The sequence below is a fragment of the Stegodyphus dumicola genome, chromosome 8 (assembly GCF_044657685.1).
Source record: "Stegodyphus dumicola isolate Sdum_Otavi_A_Nest chromosome 8, ASM4465768v1".
In the NCBI taxonomy this organism is placed as follows: domain Eukaryota; kingdom Metazoa; phylum Arthropoda; class Arachnida; order Araneae; family Eresidae; genus Stegodyphus; species Stegodyphus dumicola.
Window position 1 is genome coordinate 156,386,774 of NC_140775.1, and position 19,039 is coordinate 156,405,812.

General features: G+C 33.5%; 1 protein-coding gene across 33 annotated transcripts in view; it reads left to right on the top strand.

Annotated features, from left to right (window-relative positions):
- The window catches only part of LOC118180639 (cell adhesion molecule Dscam1-like), a 243,855-nt gene that overhangs the window by 207,534 nt on the left and 17,282 nt on the right, over positions 1-19,039 (top strand). For all 33 annotated transcript variants that reach the window (XM_085822629.1, XM_035349851.2, XM_085822628.1 and 30 more), the window contains 3 exons: positions 4,705-4,775; positions 14,655-14,892; positions 18,404-18,505. In XM_085822629.1, coding sequence (XP_085678755.1) covers positions 4,705-4,775; positions 14,655-14,892; positions 18,404-18,505 — 411 coding nt within the window. The remainder of the gene's footprint in view (positions 1-4,704; positions 4,776-14,654; positions 14,893-18,403; positions 18,506-19,039) is intronic.

Below are 19,039 nucleotides of genomic sequence, written 5' to 3' on the forward strand. Positions count from 1 at the left end.
TTTATTTGCAGGTTTTTTTATTTAATGCACGTTTATTTCTAATCATTTCTTTATTTGCATGCTAACTGAGAGAATTTTTATACTGCTTCTAAGATAACTATAATAGCAGCTATTTAAATTTACTCAAAAAACAACTTTACATTGACATAGGTTTAAACATATATGACATATATGGCAACATTTCTGCTAACCTACGTTTGATTTTTTGCCTAATTGTAAATTTTACACTGTTATAATTCTCTTCCGATTCAATATAATAGATATTTTTTAAATAATTTTGTAATTTGTACTTATATCTATATTACAATTAAATAAATGTATATAAGATTCTTACCTTAATTTTGACAAAATAGCTTTATTCAGAGTACCTAAAACAGTTATTTAATTTTTCAAAAGTGTGAGTAAAGGAAGCAGGTCTTTTTATGCCAATTACTTGATGTTTTATACTATTACATTTTATCTAGAATGCTAATCTAGCATAAAATCTAATCAATAATTAGTTACAAAGGATACAATAAGAATAACTTTAACAAGTACTTAACAAAATTAGTTTGTTAAATACTTGTTATTCTTGTTGGTACTATTCATAATACCGAAGATATTATCGATTAACTCATAGAAGTCAGATGCTTTCTGATTTCCTGTGGGGTAGAGTATACCTTTTGCGGTACTTTTTGAAAATAATGTTTTCTCTGGAGCGACTTTTTGTCTCTCGTTTCCCTTGACCATTAAATAATTTAGTTTTAGTTTGTGACACAATTTGATTTCTTCTCAATCTCTATTTAAAACCTCTTTAATAATATCAAAAATTAAAACAGTTATATCTTCTAAAACAAATCCTCTATCTAAAACGCGGTTTCTCAGTAATTTGAGGCAGAGCGCGAAATGAGACCTCTGATTACAACAAATTGCACATTTTGAAAAGAACCAACTTAGTCCAGTTTAGAGTCATAGCAGAGTTTTCAATCTATATGCATTTCGTCGAAACTGAGAACGCATATTTTTTCTACAGAATACAAATATTCGCCTCTTTCCTTCTTTAGAACATTACTTTGAATTCTTGGACTACATTAAAATTTAGAAAACACTAAAAAATAAAATAAACACCATTTCTTTAATTTGATAATACTAGGTAAAGATATTCCAACTTTTTTCTTAATTTTTTTTCTTTCCAAAAATCATAGCTTAAGATGACAGAGCTCTTATGACAATGCAACGTGAAATATTTTCACTAGTCCACCTGATTTGTTTCTTCTTTTTCAGTAATGCATTAATCTGCGTCTTTATAAAAATAGGCTTTAGACATTTTCCCAAATTCTCCGATTTGTGCTTCCCCCCCCCCAAAATTTCGCTATTTGCGATTTTAATTTTCTGATACCAATTTCTGTCTAGATGTCGTCCACCTTCTTTGTTGCTGAACAAACATTCTAAAATTTTTCTTTTCTCTATTTTTCAATACTTTAATACAATTTAATACAATTTTCTAAGGATATTATTTTGTTCTTCAAATTATCAATGCATTCTTGTTTATCCTTAAACATTCAGGATGATCTACATTTTCATTTGTGAGTTTTATTTCAAAATCATTAAAATTTGATTTATTATTGTCCTCATCAATTTCGATTTATTATTGTCATCATAATTTACTTTCGGCACAGCATTCCATTTCAACAGTTTCTTTTTGTGGCTATCCAAACAAGCGATTTTTCATATCATCTTCATAAACACTGCATAGAAAATGTTCGCTGCAGATTTTTCCGCTCTTCACATTAATAGAATCTTCTCTTTGACATTTGTGTATCCATTCTTTCGTCAAAAGCAACCTCTCATTTAGATCCTTTGGTCCCATGAAATAAAATATCTCATCCTTTCATACTTCTGTAAGTGCTACGGCACGTTACTGCATCGCAAAAAGCCATATTACGTAAACGATACTTTATAATATAGAATTTAAAATAAAAACTGACTAAAATTACATATATATAAATTATTTTAAATATATACATTATTAGAAAACAAATATATATATTATTAAAATTAATTTGGGATATGTAACCTCTAGAAAATCGTCTCGCAGCTCAATGAAACTACTGTTTTAAACGCGGGAAATCAGGACAGGTGGCATCACAGTGACGTCAGATTATTGCCTGTTACGTCCCCCCATTAGGCTCGCGTCGGCGAGGAGTCGAACAAAGAAATGAGCTAGCCCTTCTATTTATCCCTGAGTTTGATACTCTGCCACCTTGCCTCCGGGCACCACTCCATCGGCAAAACCGCATTGTAGATAGGTGCTCTGTCCTTGCCACCAGAACTGAATGGGGTTTAAACCCCCGGGAACTCAATCGACAAATGTACCATATAGCTCCACCATAGCCGACGGAACAGACACGACAGTACCAGTACGGTCCCTGCCAAGCCTGAACCAACCTGAGTACAATACTCGGGCTCTAGTCCTGTGAAGTCAAATTATATACCCCGTGGTTGAGACTGCCTAGGTACAGATCCTAACCAGTACTTCCCAGGCGTTCGCCTGAGTCAACCCCCGGGGGGGGGGAATATTTATAATGCAGATAATTTATGGTGCCAAGGTGAAATATTTACAGTTGCAGCTCGTTCCAACTTGCGGAAGGAAAAGAAACCAGTATTTTGTATCGCCACTTAGGCTTCGATAGTTGATGCTACACGGCCCGAGAAGATTGAAGAATCGTTGGTAGTATGTTTGGGACATACTTGTACATGCAGTTTTTTTTTTTTTTTTTTTTTTTTTTTTTTTTTTTTTTTTTTTAAAGCCAAAGAACATTTGTGTTATAGTCGCGGATGGTTCGTACTATTTCAGTCTCCATGTGCGATCATTGACTAGATGTATTGAATAAGGGTGTATGTGAGGAAGAAAGGGAACATAGCGGCTTTCCAGGAATTGTTGGTCGATGCGTATCACAAGCCATCGCGCATTGTCCTGTTGGTGCTTGGCTCTTGGTAGCTTGAAGATAAGGTGCAGCAACACCTCTAACACTTCCGAGATAACTGTTCATCATGTCAAAATGCGCACTAGAACGCTTTCCTAGTACGCTGAAAAGAACTAGTATCCAATGACCTCTATGTGGTAGCATCAGATTCCGAAGAGTTTTGGGATGCAAATGCGAGACTCATTCAGTTTATCGCCGCGGTACCATCAGATACGGATGCAATCATTACATTGTAGTGTTTCTCCCTTTTATTCTACTAAACTAAGTGTTGAGGAACCTAGTGAACTACTAAGGGAATAATCGCTTAAATCCAAAAAGAGAAACTTAAACTCAAGAAGGATTCATTATTATTTATTTGCTCAAAATAAAGATTTACAGTCTGCCCCTTTCTCAGGGCTGTAACAAAGCCTCCGCTTGGGCTTCAACTTAAAATATAAGGAATGAGAACTAACTAAAGAGATTTAGTCGAAGTTAACACAATTCTAAACTACTTGGCCCGTAATATTAACTTAGCCAGCGAAGCTATCAAAAGTCCCGTAATACGGCCGAGCGTAGTAACAGAGAGACGAGGCCAAAAGGCAAACGTGCGCTATTAAAGAATCCTAACTCTCTCACGTGAAGTCAGTGGAACTTAAATACTTTTTACTTCTCATTTGCATTCAACGCAATTCTAAACACTCATTCTGGTAAAGAATTGTAAGCTGAAGCTAGGAGAGATAGGAAAGTGTCATAAACTTAAAAATTACAGTTTTAAAATTAAAATGTACCTTACAACATGTACCTAAAATTGCTGTTTGAAACCGTTTTATGGTTGCAAACAGCATGAGTAGGTCTGGTGAGACGATAGCATGTCATTCATCCTCCATCCTATATTTTAAGCAACTCTACAGCTGAAGCACCCGTGTTGTACAAAATCAAAAGTGGATGACTCGATAAGATAAGCTTTCAGCAAAAACATATCGATGTAGCAAACATTGTAATCCTGTGTGCAGAAAGCGAGTGTTATGCAATACATTTAATTCTTGAGCCAAGGTCTGTGATAGCTGTGCATACGAGATATATGCGTTGTTGTTTGGTAATGTACTAGAGCTATCTGGTTTTTCATAGCGCATTATGTACATTTTCTGGCAAGTTATACACATTTCATGCTTAAAAAGGCTGTGCTCGCGTTCCTATGATTTACGATTTCGACGCTGATCTTTCTATATATATATCTATTAATATTTAAAGAGTTAACTTTCCTTCCTTAATAATAAATTATCTTTCTTAATTTTATATTAGATCCGTTTTAATTGTTATTTCTTCTTATACAGAGTACTCCATAACTAAGTTGTAACGGCAGATTAATACTGAATTCTGATGGAATTTATTGATGAAACATGTGTTATAAACTCACAATTTATCCGACATTTGTCAAGTTTAGCAGTTATTTCTACAATAAAATTACTTTCTGATTTAAAAGCAAAACATATGCAAATCGTTGGACTAACTAGTTTTTCGAATAGTGCCAGGAATAAATGAAAGTCAGCTTTAACTAAATTGATCTTTAAATATGTACATGTAATAAAATGTATCTTTTTTAATTGTTTTGATCCTCATTTTCCAACTAAGTAATCCAACGTCTTTTCTCGAAGAAGGAGATCGATATTTTCTTTACTTGACCTGCATCTGTCGCTTAGGAATTGAGATGTATTTCATGTGAGATTGAATATCACTCTTAATTTTTTTTCCCTTACAGCTCCCTCTGCTGCGCCAACGGATGTGGCTGTCATAGCAACAGGACCAACGAGTGTCTCCGTGACGTGGAAGGTAAAATCTTATTCTTCACACAGAATGACCGATTAAATGGTACTCAACGTAGTTTTAAAAATCAACGCTCCACATTTTGGCTAGTCATAAAATATTTTATCATTTAAGTGACTGAGAATATCAGTTTTATAACCCCTTTATTAGACTAAACGTTGAATTCTGAAAACATACTTTAAATTCTGTGGCTCACCTTTGTTTTTGGACACTTGTGTTTTTTAATTTTATTTGAAAATATCAGTTATTAAATATTAGTGAAATGGCGTTACTTTTACCTATATTACTGATCATCTTTTTAAAAGTTTACCTGTTTTCAAAAACGTATTCATAATGTTTTTTGGGAAAAAAAATGTATTCAAAATGTTCTGAAAATGAACTTTTACAAGTATTCTGATATTTTTAGTAAACAATATGTATTTAATAAAAACAGGAAAATAATAGGACATAACGGAACGTTTCGTTGGATATCCTTTAGCTAAAATTACACATTTTGTGCGATTCAACAAATTTTTTCGTGTAAAAATATTCGATTCCTTCGTAGGAATTGCTTTTAGTATTTCGAAGAAATGTCATCTTTCCTTATTTTTTTCTAATTCTTGACAGGCCGGAGAACGTGGAGAAGTTTCGATAACTTCAGGACAGTTGTATAATAGACGAGCAACATTTAAGGCTGTATGCTTAGGATCGTTATCTTGATAAAAATTGGACTTATTCTGTATTCCAAGTTTTCTCTCAGCTGCTTTTAGTTTACATTAAGAATGTTTATGTATTTATATTGATCCATATTATTTTCTATAAAAACTAAATTTTCCATCCTAGAGCTAACGGAACTTCTCCAAAACACTGCGCCTGCATCTTCATTCTTAACAGTAGTGTCTTCGGATTCAATTTTTCATTAGGCTTTCGCCACACAGCGAAACATCCGCAAACCATTGTGCCTGCATCTTCGTGCTTAACAGTAGAGTCTTCGGATCCAACTTTTCATTGGGCTTTCGCCACATAGCGAAAAGTCTTCAAACCCATTGTGCCTGCATCTTCGTGTTTAACAGTAGGGTCTTCAGTTTCAATTTTTCATTGGCTTTCGCCACAAAGAGAAACGTCCAAACCATTCTGCCTGCATCTTCGTGCTTAACACGAGGGTCTTCGGATTCAATTTTTCATTGGGCTTTCGCCACACAGCAGATCATCCATCGGAACCAAATATATAAAATTTGATTCGTTTGCAAATATAATATTGTTTCAATATGATAAATCTTTGCTTATCGCATTTTCTTCGTTTTCTTGTTGATAAAAATATTCTTTCTTGCTGATCATGCATTGTATCCATGTGCCGTAATGTCTCTTCTAACAGTTCCAGATTTCACTTTTATTGCAAACCTTTCTTTTTAAATGCGCTGCACTAATTTTTGGATTTTGTTTGATTTTTCATAGGGTAAGTCTCCGATTCGTTCATGTTAGTTTGGAATGTGGTCCAGATTTTATTGTATTTTCAATAGTTCTGTGCAATTTGCATCGTTTTATATAAGGGCGAGTCAAATGAAAGTGAGCCAACCCCTCCTCAGCAAGAATGGTTCGGTCCATCATCTGCGGCGCATGCGCGTAGCACAGAGACAGCCTTCATTTACGAAAGTGGCGCGAAAGTGTGAGGTTAAAGTTCTTTAAGGCGCTCTTACACTGGGTTGAAGACGGTAGCGTGACATAATGGACGCTCCAAAAGAGGAACAGCGTGGTGTGGTCAGGTTTTTGACAGCTGAAGGTGTTTCCCAACATGAAATTAGTCGCCGTATGACTGCTGTGTACCGCATTGGCCACTGTGAAGCGTTGGAGCAAACGGTTCAGAGAAGGACGTGAAAGTTGCAAAGACGATCCAAGACCGGGCCAAAGCCACCTCGCAATCACCCCCGACACAATTGCCCAGGTTGATGAGCTAATTAGACAAGAACGGAGGATAAGCATCGATGAACTGGCAGAGCGTGTGAACATCAGTCACGGTTCGGTTCACGCCATAATTCATGATCATCTCGGTTATCGGCTTTTGTGTGCTCAATGGATGCCCAAGATTTTGAACGACCGCCAGAAGACGGAGAGGTTCGGCGCTGCTTTGACTCATATCATCCGGTATCACAATGAGGGTGACGACTTCTTGTCTGCAACTCTGACCGGAGACGAATCATGGTGCCACCACTACGAACCTGAAACACGCCGGCAAAGCTTACAGTGGAAACATTTGAATTCACCCCCCCCCCCCGAAGAAAGCAAAGGCTGTCATTTCCTCGGGAAAGATGCTATTGACTTTTTTTTTCGATCGTCAGGGGCCATTACTGATTGAATTTGCTAAACGTGGAGAGACTATCAATAGTTCGCGATATTGTGCAACGCTGGATCGGCTGCGTGTCGCAATCAAGAACAAACGACCTGGAAGATTGACGAATGGTGTGATCTTGCTACACGACAATGCTCGTCCCCACGTCGCTGATGTGGTTAAGACACAACTGACAAAGTTCAAGTGGGACACGCTGCAACATCCTCCATACAGCCCAGATTTGTCGCCATGCGACTTTCACATTTTCGGGAAACTGAAAAAACATCTCAAGGGTACCAGATTAGTGTCGGACGACACCGTGAAGGAGTCGGGTACAGACGTTTTGAATCGACAGCCCAAGGAGTTTTATGAGACGGGGATCATGCGGCTCATTTGTCAATGGGATAAATGTCTCAATGTTCATGGAGACTACCTTTAAATAAAGTACTCCGTTTGTCATATATTCGCATTGGCTCACTTTCATTTGACTCGCCCTTATAACATGAAAGGTAGTTGAGCGCTTTACATCAAGGAGTTTTTTCGATATTAATAATTTTTGGTTAATTTTTTGGGTTTTACCGTCTTTAAAATGATGAACTGTTAAATATCTAATAAAACTAGTCATTAATTTGCAGCGGTTTACTTCGGTCACTACAGATATGGAAATGTTAATATATTTTGCTAAACAAGTAATAACTTCCAAATGCTTATGATAATTACTGTGATTTATTTTTCATTTAAAATAAAAACTCATAGCAAGATTTCATTCTTTCGATTTCCCGAATTATTTGTTTTGTATAGTAATGAACATTTTTTGAATAATTTTTTTATTACAAAAGATATTTTGATATTTATTGTGTTACAAGCAAAGCTTGAAAAAATAATAAATTAGAAAAAATATGGAATCGCTGTTTTAATTTTTAATACAAGATTTGTCCAAAAAATTTCAAAACTGCTAGTGCCCGAAAACAGATGTGAGCCACATTCTACATGTACGTTACCAAATACTATATTTGAAATATTTCTAATTATCATTATTTTATTTTAAGTATATTGTATGGTCCATTAAAATATTTAGTAATTTCGTACTGAGCAGAATACTTTCTTACTGCGATTAATTTTGATTTGATTTGTAAGATATTAAAATGTTTTATAAGTCATGAAATTCGTTAGAAACTATTATATGTTACAAGAGAATAACAAAAGAATTATAACACTGATTAATTAAATATAATTTTGATGAGGAACGGTCTTTTATTTCTGGTGTTAGAAAAATCTGTAGCCTAATCTTTAAATTTTCATATCATGATCCATTTTTGCATTATGTTATGCTACCATCTCGCCGTCCATTCATCTCCTCATCGCTTTAAACATGCCTAGGGTCTGACAAATCTAGTACATTATTTCACAATAGAATATCAAAAATAGAAAATTCTGAAAGGTGTCAGATTCTCGCCCAAAAAGGTTTATATTAAGTTCTTCTTGCTAATCTCACAGTCTAACAGTCTGCTGTAGCACACATTCCTGCGAACCATTTTTTTTTTTTTAACTGTGCTATTAAGCATCGTTTTCTTCGCACTTACACCATATACAATTCTACATCAAAATTTAAAAAAAAAAAAATTGTTTTAAATTAAAAACAACATGCTCTATATGTTTAGAATTCTCGATGCATTGTTAAGTGTTAGTGTACGTTTTATCTATTTTTTTCAGTCTTGTCTCAGTTTAACATATCAGTGTTCATATTTCTTAGTATGGCTTATTAACTTTTTCTGTCTTAACTTTATTTATCAAACAGCACATTATTTGCACTTCCGCCACACAAAATTCAATTCAACAGCAAAATCACGAAATATTTAAAAAAAAAAAAAAAAAAAAAAAAAAAAAAAACGCATAGCTTTAGAATTTCCCATAGACAGCCTTGCGCTGGAGATGAAATTGTTTTATTTCGTACAATGTTGCCACAGCTTGCTTTCAAATCGTTGGTTTATTAATCAAAAATTCTTAAAAGTGTCACAAAATATGAAACAAAAAAGAAAGTAAAAAATAATAAAAAAATTAAAATTTGAAAGGTTTCAGATTTTAAATTGTGTCCAAAGGGACATTTTTTTTAACGTTTTGTGTGTTACCTTTATTTATTAAATATGTTCTTTGCACTTAAACCATAAAATTCAGTTCAAGAGCAATATCGCAAAATAATTTTAAAATGAGCATATCTTTAGAATTTCCGATACACAATTTCGCGCGTTGGAGATAATTTTTTCCCCCGTACAGTGTTTGTTTCCATTGCTCTCTTTGAAATCGTTGAGTTTGTTAATCAAAAATTCGTTAACGTTTTACAAAATATGAAATCGATTATAAAACAAAGTCCAAATTTCAAATTTGAGCTTTCAGATGCCCATATTCGCAGTATAATTACGTCGTTCAAAATTGGGTGGCTCTAGGTACTTTTATTTTATCACAATGCGTGAAACATACATTTATGCAGATTCTTCATTATTCATTTTCTTCAAATATAATACAGGGCGATAGTCTTTGGTGGCAACGATTTGAAAAGTGATACAGCCTTTTAAAGTTTTCAATGCAAAATCGTAAAACGAAAACAATAGTTCTTCAGGGACAAAAAGCCTTTTTGGACTAAAAAAAAAGTGAAAGCTTTCAGGTTTTACATTACGCCCAAAGGGCCGTTTTTCTAACGTTTTATGTGTTACCTTTATTTATTAAATATCATGTGTTTCGCACTTAGACCATAAAACAACAATATCGCAAACAACAGCAATATCGCAAAATAATTTCAAAATAAGCATATCTTTCGATTTTCGGGCACACAATCTGGCGCGCTAGAGATAATATTTTTTTTTTTTTTTTTTTTTTTTTCCCGTACAGTGTTGCTATTCCTCGCTTTGAAATCGTTCACTTTCTTAATCAAAAATTCTGTAATTGTGTGACAAAATATGAAGTAGATAATAAAACAAATTCCAAATTAGGGCTTCCAGATGCCCGTATTCGCTAGAGGATACGTTATTCAAAATTTGATGTCTCTGGGTACCGTTGTTTTATCCCTGTCCGAGAAACATAAATACATTTATGTAGATTCTTCATTATTTAGTTTCTTTAAATATAATGCAGGGCTGTAATAGTTCCTGGCATCAGTTTGAAAAGTGAATCAACACAGAAAGTGAATCAGCGCAAAATGCCAAAACGAAATTAATAGCCTTTCTGGGCTAACGCCCTTTGGCTAATAATATATATATATATATATATATATATATATATATATACATATATATATATGTCATTCTATGAAAATATTGATTATTTTGTATTAGATAGATCACGAATTAAACGCAGTTTTATTATTTAAATCAATTTCATTCAAAAGAAAGAAACGATTCTTAAGAAATGCATCTGTCGCTTTCAAATAGCATAGTTTGTTAATCCACAACAGGCAGATTCAATATCCAAAAATTTACTGAATAACAACAGACTCGAATGAAAAGTGAAACGACGCATTTATCATGATTCAATGTAAAATCGCGTTTCGACACTAACTTCTCTTTTGGGCTTTTTAAAATGAAAATTTAAAAAAAAGGAAGGTGGCATCTAAAAGCAGTTTGTTCTTGTTAATAATATTTTGATGTTTTTCGGTAACAGAAAGGTTTATTAATATTTATGCTACTATTGAAATTAAAAATAAAGGTACTACCATATGCTGTATACCTAGACAAAATACAGAAAGTTTTCCTTAATTAATTTATGTAAGCTTATATATCCAGACTTGTTTTATACTTTTTGAATATAAGTAAACTATTTTAATTTTTAAGATTAAGCATAATAAACGGTTTTGGTGCATACATTACAAATTTTAAATGAATTTCAGAATATTTCTGTTCATGTCCATGAAAGTTCCAGATAATGTTGGTTTTTATAAGTCATTGCCGTTGGTTTTTATAAAATTTACTGTTATTAATTAATGGACACTATAAAATTTAAAAATTATTTAATTGAATATTTTTTCAATTTTTTTTTAGTGTTCAGAACATTGAAGGAATTCTCTATTTAACTTTTTTTTAATATTTCACACTTCTATCAAAATATTAGACTGAAATTTTCCCTTATTGTTAGAAACAATAATTCAACATAAATGTTAATATTTTGTTGAAATTTCATTACATATATCCTTAAATGGTCCAAAATAAATGATCGATGTATTTCTGCTTTTAGTTATGTGCAGGTTTTGTCATGTTCGCCTTACAAAAGACTGCTCTTTTACCTACAGAAATTACTGCTCAAGTTCCTTAATCATAATTTAATGTGTATTGTTTTGAATTACCTTTTGCATTACTTTGAAGAAATTAATTAGATTATAGTTACATGAAAAGTAAACGGTAAATCAAAATTATTGTGTCTGAAGTTCGTTTAATAGAAATCAATGAAACCGTGATAAATACCTGTATTTTGCACATCTTCGTATCGTGATCACCTTGCTTTATATATTAAATAAATCTAAATTATTTAATCATTAGATTAACTTATCTAAGTAAAGTATTATTTATTGATTATGAATTATATTTATTTACATAAAATTAATTCATTTGATTTCTTACAAAATGGTAAATGTTCCCTTTTGTAATTAGTTATTTTACGTAATACGGAAGATGCAGCTTTTCCATTTTTAAGTTCAATATAAAGGTTAAAAAAAGTGCTTCCATTAGTTTATGCAAAGTATCTTCAAAAAGAAATATTTACACAAAAAACGCTTTTCACGCGGCAACTGGGAACTTGGAAAACTTGCTTGGGGCAACTAGCAGACGGACCAGTATTGATTTTTTTTTTCTGCTACCCTACTCCACTGCACGTGTTTAGGGGTTACCATGTTTTCTTACTTCATTCATGAATAGGAATAGGACAGGTTTCTTCTTACAGGCGTGATACACGCAGCGCCAAATATCGCCAAGAATTTTAAACTTTACCTTAAAACAAGACTTACAATATTTTTCTTCGATTTTGATTATTTTAAAATATAACACTATTATACTGGAGCATATTTTTGGAGCTTCAGCATTCTTGCATTGCTCTGTATTGGATCGTGCTTTTGGATCACTAAGCCTCGTAATAAACTAGGATTTTAAAACATATAGGCTGTTAAAAGATAATACCCTTAAAAAATTAAATATGAAAGGTTAGGAATTTATAAAGATAAATGTATTTAGGTTTTAAATTTATGTTTAATAGAGAAATAATAGTAATAATGGAAGTTGAAGTGTCAGTCAAGTATTCTAAAAATGATGAGCGATATTATATCGCCAATGGTTACCCCATTCACACAAACATCGATCGTCCGCAGACCGGTTCAAAACAGCTGGTCGATCTCTTCCCCGATTTCGGGTCTTGATGCATGTCCCTTTAAAAACTAGAATGTGAATCTGCGTAACATCTGCTACGACAGGTGCCGATTGGAGTTACGCTGGTTATATTTTGTACTGAAATAAATTTATCGCCAAGACCTGAATATCTTATTTTGCAAATTCAGTTTGCTAGCCGTTTGCTTGGCTAGCCGCCTAAAATAGTAATTAAAAGGAAAATGTATAATGACTTTATATTGAGACCTGTTTATAATTTCGTTAAAATACTTAATATTTTTAATTAGACATCTCATGATTTCAATGCATTGATTAAATCGATCAGATAAAAAAAAAAAAAAAAAAAAAAGAATTCCAAAGATCGTTTAGTTTTGTTAATCAAAGACAGAAGATTGAATTTGAAAGTTAAATATCTTACGTTTTCTCGAATGGCAATACGCTGACGCATGAATAATTAAAGTAATATATTTCAGATAGTGAAAGCACTTTGCATTTAAATAACCGAATTTATTGATTCAATGAAAAATAATACTAAAAAATAATTTGAATTTGAAATCTTTATTATATTTCAGTTTTAATACTTTTTTTTTAATCAGAGGGGCATTTTTATTACGTACCTGCTATTGAAAAACATTAATGAATATACGAAATATAACTATTCATTGCAGCTATAAATATAATACAGTGAAACCTAAGACGACCATTTATGGTTCCAGACAATTTTGGTCTCCTCTGGAGGTAATCGTTTTAGAAAACATGTTCATTGGAGCTGTTATTTAACTATGTTCTCGGGGGGGGGGGATGGGGAATTAAAAAAAAGATAAGTTATTTGTCAAAATTCAAAGCCTTGCAGGGAAGATCATCTTGGTAAAGTATGTAATCATAAAACGTGAAGCAACTCATTTTGTTAATTAAATGCATATTTCAACTATTGAACTATTGAAACAAATAATCAGTTCCTTTCCTTAAACCACTGCACACTAAAGATGGAAAATCTCAGTTGTATTCCGAAAACATCAAACATGAATACACACGAGTTTAATAACTCTGAATACCGGTTTACACTTGCATACCATTTAAAGAAATAAATCCACTTCCGCTGTTACTTTCGAAACAGCAAAGACTTTTCAACTATTTATTATTTTATTATGTCGTTTTGTTTTTAGTTTCAGTTTTGATTTGTATTAGTACATATTTTCCTGTTATTAAGTTTGCTACTTTTATTGATGTAATTATTTTAATTATCTACTGATTATATATATATATATATATATATATATATATACACACACATAAACATGAAATTTTAGCGTAATCGGTTACAAACTTTCAGGAGAGAGAGAGAGTGAGTACACCTAGACGATTGAAAAACACATAAACAATGCATGGTCGGAAACGCTTTCCTGGCGCGGTACCGACGACAGAAAACACAAGAAAACACGAATAGGGTGAGAATATATGTTTATTATGCTTAGTGCAGCAGGTATCAAGAAATAAGAATATAAATAGACGATCGTCATCAAAGAAGGTGTTCGGAATTCCGTTCGAAACCCTCAACATAGGTTTTGCAGGAGTTGTCCTGACCAATGGCCAGCAAGATCGCCAGATCTCTCTTGCAGTGACTACTTCCTCTGGGGATACGCCAAGACACTGGTGTACGAACCCCACGTTAGAAGCGCTGAGGAACTTTTCGCACGCATAGTGGCAGCTGCTGAGGGAGTCCGGGACTTGCCCAGTATTTTCCAGAACATCAGATCTTCCATGTGAGGTCTGCATCAGGATCTGGGGTCGTAATTTCGAACAACTTCTTTGATGGTGATCTTTGTCTATTTTCGTTCTTATTTCTTGATTGCTGCTGCACTAAGCATAATAAACATGTTTCCTCCCCCTGTTCATGTTCTTCCTTTCTTGTATTTTGTGTTGTTACTACCGCTCCAGGAAAGCCTTTTCGACCTATGTGATTTTCCATCGTCAACCGAAAGTACGCAGTGATTCAAAATCTCTTCACGAGTTTTGCTGTACTCTGATTCAACCCTGTTCTCTGTTTTACGTGCATCCATGTACCTTTTTCAGTCAGAATTCTCTGCATTCGCACTTATGAATCATTCTCATCAGTGCTAAATTTAAACAACAAATCTATTGCAATGAATTATCTTAAGTGTAAGTTCATTATTTCTCACTTAAAAAAATTTACTTATGAAAATTATTTTTTCGTAGGCACCTCCAAGGGAACACTGGAATGGTCGCCTTCTAGGCTACTATGTGGGCCACAAACGGCATCAATCTATGGAGCCATTTGCATATCACACTGTGCCAGCAGGACGGTCCACTCATGCCGATTATCGCCTGACTCGTCTTCAGAAAGCCACGCGCTATTCTGTGGTCGTAAAAGCCTTCAACTCCGTAGGATCCGGACCTGAATCTCACGAAATACTCGTTGAAACTTCTGATAAAGGTTTGACAGTTATCACATTGTTTGACTCAAACGCTTGTGTTTTTTTTTTTTTTTTTTTTTTTTTTTTTTTTTTCAGAAGAAATAGACTGTAGTCCTTTACAAGAATAATTCTTGTGTCATTTCTTCATAATGTAGCGAACCTTATTGTGATAACTACTTCCTTAAAAGGGGCATATACTTGGTTTTCTTTACTACTATTCGAACAAAAGACCTCCTTATGACAACATCTCCTTATGACGAGTATTTCTGAGAACGTACCAACATGTGTATTGAATGTCATTTCTCTAAGACGAATTCTTACATAAAACGCAAAATCCCCTGGAAACGTAGCTAGTAATCACAGAGAGAGTTCCCTGTAATTGCATTTACTGGACTAAAATTGTGCTGTATTTTTTATTCTTGAAATAGCTTGCCATTTTTGCAAACTCGTACAAACTACTTTGAATTTTTTAACTCCTAGAACGGTAAAGACTCAATCTTCTTGTCTTGCACTTCTAAGTAAAACTGTTCCGACTCAGAAGAAGGTTTAAAATAAACATTTTCATTTAATCGTTAGCCTGGCGGTTACACAACCTATGTAATAACAGAAAATTAAGTCTGCGTTTGCGAGAATTCCAAAACGAATGCTCAGTAAAATGAAACTATCAAATTATATGATAAAGCGTACCTACAAACTTTGGCTCAGGCTCTCAAACTTTCATGAACATTAATGGCTTGTATAACTAAAACCGATTTAAGTAATCCAGTTGCAGAGATAATTAATAGAGTTCTTACAAATGGTCTTAACTGGTCCTGCAACTGGAAAACTGTCAGTGATGGCTGCGAAAAGCTCTTTCTCGAACTCAAAAACTCTCCGCTTAACTACAATAACTAACTTGCATCCTGGTGAGACCCAGCGAAAGTATAGACAAAAAAGTGAGATAACTGGTTAATTGACATAGAATCCGACCGACTAGATTAATTTCCGTCATTCCGCGTCCTCTTTTTGTTTATTTATGAAGGTTTATTTTGCGTCTTCTTTTAACTTAAAAACACTTTTTTATTTCTTGAAAATTAAGTTGTGCTATGATAATCTTTACTACTAATAATTTCCGAAATCGTAGTTGTTGCTTGTTTCTTGATATTCGTGATATATATAAATATATCACGATATATATATAAATGCCGATGAATACTGGTAGTTCGATCCAGAGTTCGAGTCTCGGCGAACCGGCTGGCTGTATGTGCGTTTTCTTGGTTTTCTCCATGTCTAACGTAGATATGAACCAGTTTCTCTTAAAAAAATTTACATGGAACATCCCTCTCTTTGTAGTGCCTAATGACGAACCACGTTAATAAAATAAAATAAAAAATAAACAAGCAAACAAAAAATATACTTTAATGAATACTTACGAACTGAGGTAGCATAGTCTCAGCGATGAAAGGTGGAAGGATATTTATTTATTCATTTCTCTCTAGTAATGAAGTATGTTGGAGCGAAAAGAATTAGTTGCTTTGCGAATTTTTGATGAATCTTATTGTCTGTGAAACTTATGATGTTTTGTTCTCTATTAATGCGCAGTATCCCTATGCCATAATTGGTTGCAGCATGAAACAGTGAATGCTTAATTCTAGTCAATTTTTTTCATTTATTCGAGTGGTCATTAACCTTAACTCCGAGTAACAATAGTTGTTTCCACAGTCTGATTTCGAGCCATTTTGGTGAATTCAAAAAGAAATTGCTTATTGATTTTTTAAGCTTTCATTGTTTCTGGGAATTTCCGCCGCGAAAAACACATTATTAATTTCTACAGTACAGTAAATTTGTTTTATTCTTATTTTGAATATTTCTTCTTTAAAACTGAACAGACCCCCATTGTTAGTAAATAATTGCAGTTTTAATTAAAAAATGCTCAAATTTCATGTTTTTGATTGCAACAGGATTCGTGAGAGATTAGAGATTAACAGAATTATGATGAAGAACATTCGCCTATTTGTGAAGATTTCTTTGCAGTTATGTTCCAGATCTGTTCATTAGTTTGTTCGTTATGTAATTATTTTTGTTATTAGTTTGATAATATCATTGACCTTATTTTATGTTCTTCGATGGGGGTTTATTTCTGCGAAAACGGACTTTTTTTTTTTTTTTTTTTTAAATCTGATATTCATTATAAGGATGAAATACTGGCAGATTTGTATTCGATACATGCAGTTTCACATTTTTCGTATTCAGTGTAACGACTGAATGCTAAAAACAGTTTGCTTGGTAACACTAAGATTTAGTTTGGTTTATTTATATTTGTTTATGGCAAAACATTCGAGGACTATCTGTCTTAAGGGAAGAGATGCCTTCGTGGAAAACTTCTTAAGGGAAACTAGTTCGTATACACGTTACACATGGGAAAAACCACGAAAATACCCATGCAGCCTGCCCTTTGGCCGGGATTCGAACCAGTGTTCCCACCGAACTACCAGTGTTCAGCGACTTTACCGCTCAGCCACTCGTGGGCTGGTAACACTAGGAACAATATATATATTCAGAGCGGATGGTATACAGAAACCAAATGGAATTATGGGTAATGAAAAAAGTGCCGTTTTAAATCACATATTTTATATTACTTTTGGTACTGTATAGCCATCATGAATATAACTGATATTTTTGGAATTATTAATAATGTCGCGCAAGGCGCAAAATGCATTTGTTACATACTTGATGACTTATTTGCTGTGTGGCTTTTACAAGTTAATATTTTTTTAAATTTAGCTTTTTAATTAATTGATTTTCTTTTCGTTTAAAGAAGTTTTCACTTTTAGTCCTTTTTGTATATATTGCGTAACTAATTTTGAGTCACGTCGGCGCAGATTATTACTTGAAATTTTATCACTTTTTTTTTTAATTTCTTAAAAACTTTTATCTTTATTTGTTCTATCTTTAAATAATTTTCATTATTTTAAATTAATTCTTTTAAATTTAATTTTCTTGAATTAATTTTGTTTCTTATCCAGGTAATTCGGAAACGTGGCTCTATTGAAAATTCTTCCGGCGGCTCTTTAACAAAGACCAAATAATTTTCAACTATTCTTTAATATTGTGGGAATTTTGTTATATTAAATATACTTTTACCTCGGTTTTGATTTTAAAAAAATTCATTAATTTTTTTAATGGGTGTATAGACGGCGTGTCCATAAAATTTCTTATGCAGCCTTTATTTTCTCAACCGCTGGTCTTTAGACAGCTATTTTCAATGAAAAAATTTTTTTGTAATTGAATTAATAAACAATGTTTTAAATGACACGAGTATTCATGTTAGAGAATTTTTAAATCTTTAAAAAAAAAAAAAAATTCAGGTTTGTAAAATTACGCAATCCAATGTTTTTTTTTTTTTTTTTTTTTTTTTTTTTTAAGTGTTTAAAGTTCAATTCTGTGTGTTTTATACAAAAATAACCATATTTCAATGCCGTAAATTGAAGCAAACTGTCTTAAGTACATCTTTTTCCTTTTGATGATTTTTTTCTTTCTTTTTTGTTATAGACAGCTTGAAACCTCCCCACCTTTATGTTTCGGAGACCAGCGACACTGCCGCCCTCTTGGAATGGGAACATCCTAGAGATCTGCCTGAGAATGTGTTCACACGTAAGTACAATTTTTTACTCCCACTGAACATGATTTGTTTCAGTTTCCCACACCCAATAACGAAAGATAGTAAACCACAAGTCTACTGAATATCACGAACGTGAAGTTCTCAAGCAGACTCAGAGGTTATTACCATTAAAAAACCTGCTTTTGATAAATTAAAGCAAAATCATGATAATAAAAAATAACTATATATCGTGAAGTGGAAAGATTATGTCTTGTCTAATATGAAGCTGTTCTCAAGAAGCTAGCGAAGTTTATCCTCGTACCAACTTTGCCATCAGGCGTGGACTATGAATGTTACGAGAGTTTTAAGGATTATTTATGCTGTCTAGTACCGGCGCGTTACTAACCAGACAGAGTCATAGCTAGGGTTTTCAGCGCCCAGGGACAACTGAAGATTTCGCGCCCCCTACTGCTTACCAAGGATGGAAAACATTTAATTCTAAAATGTCGTAACATCAGTTTGGCGCCCCTTGGATTCTGCGCCCGGGGACAGATGTCCCCCTTGCCCCCCTCTAGCTACGCCCCTGT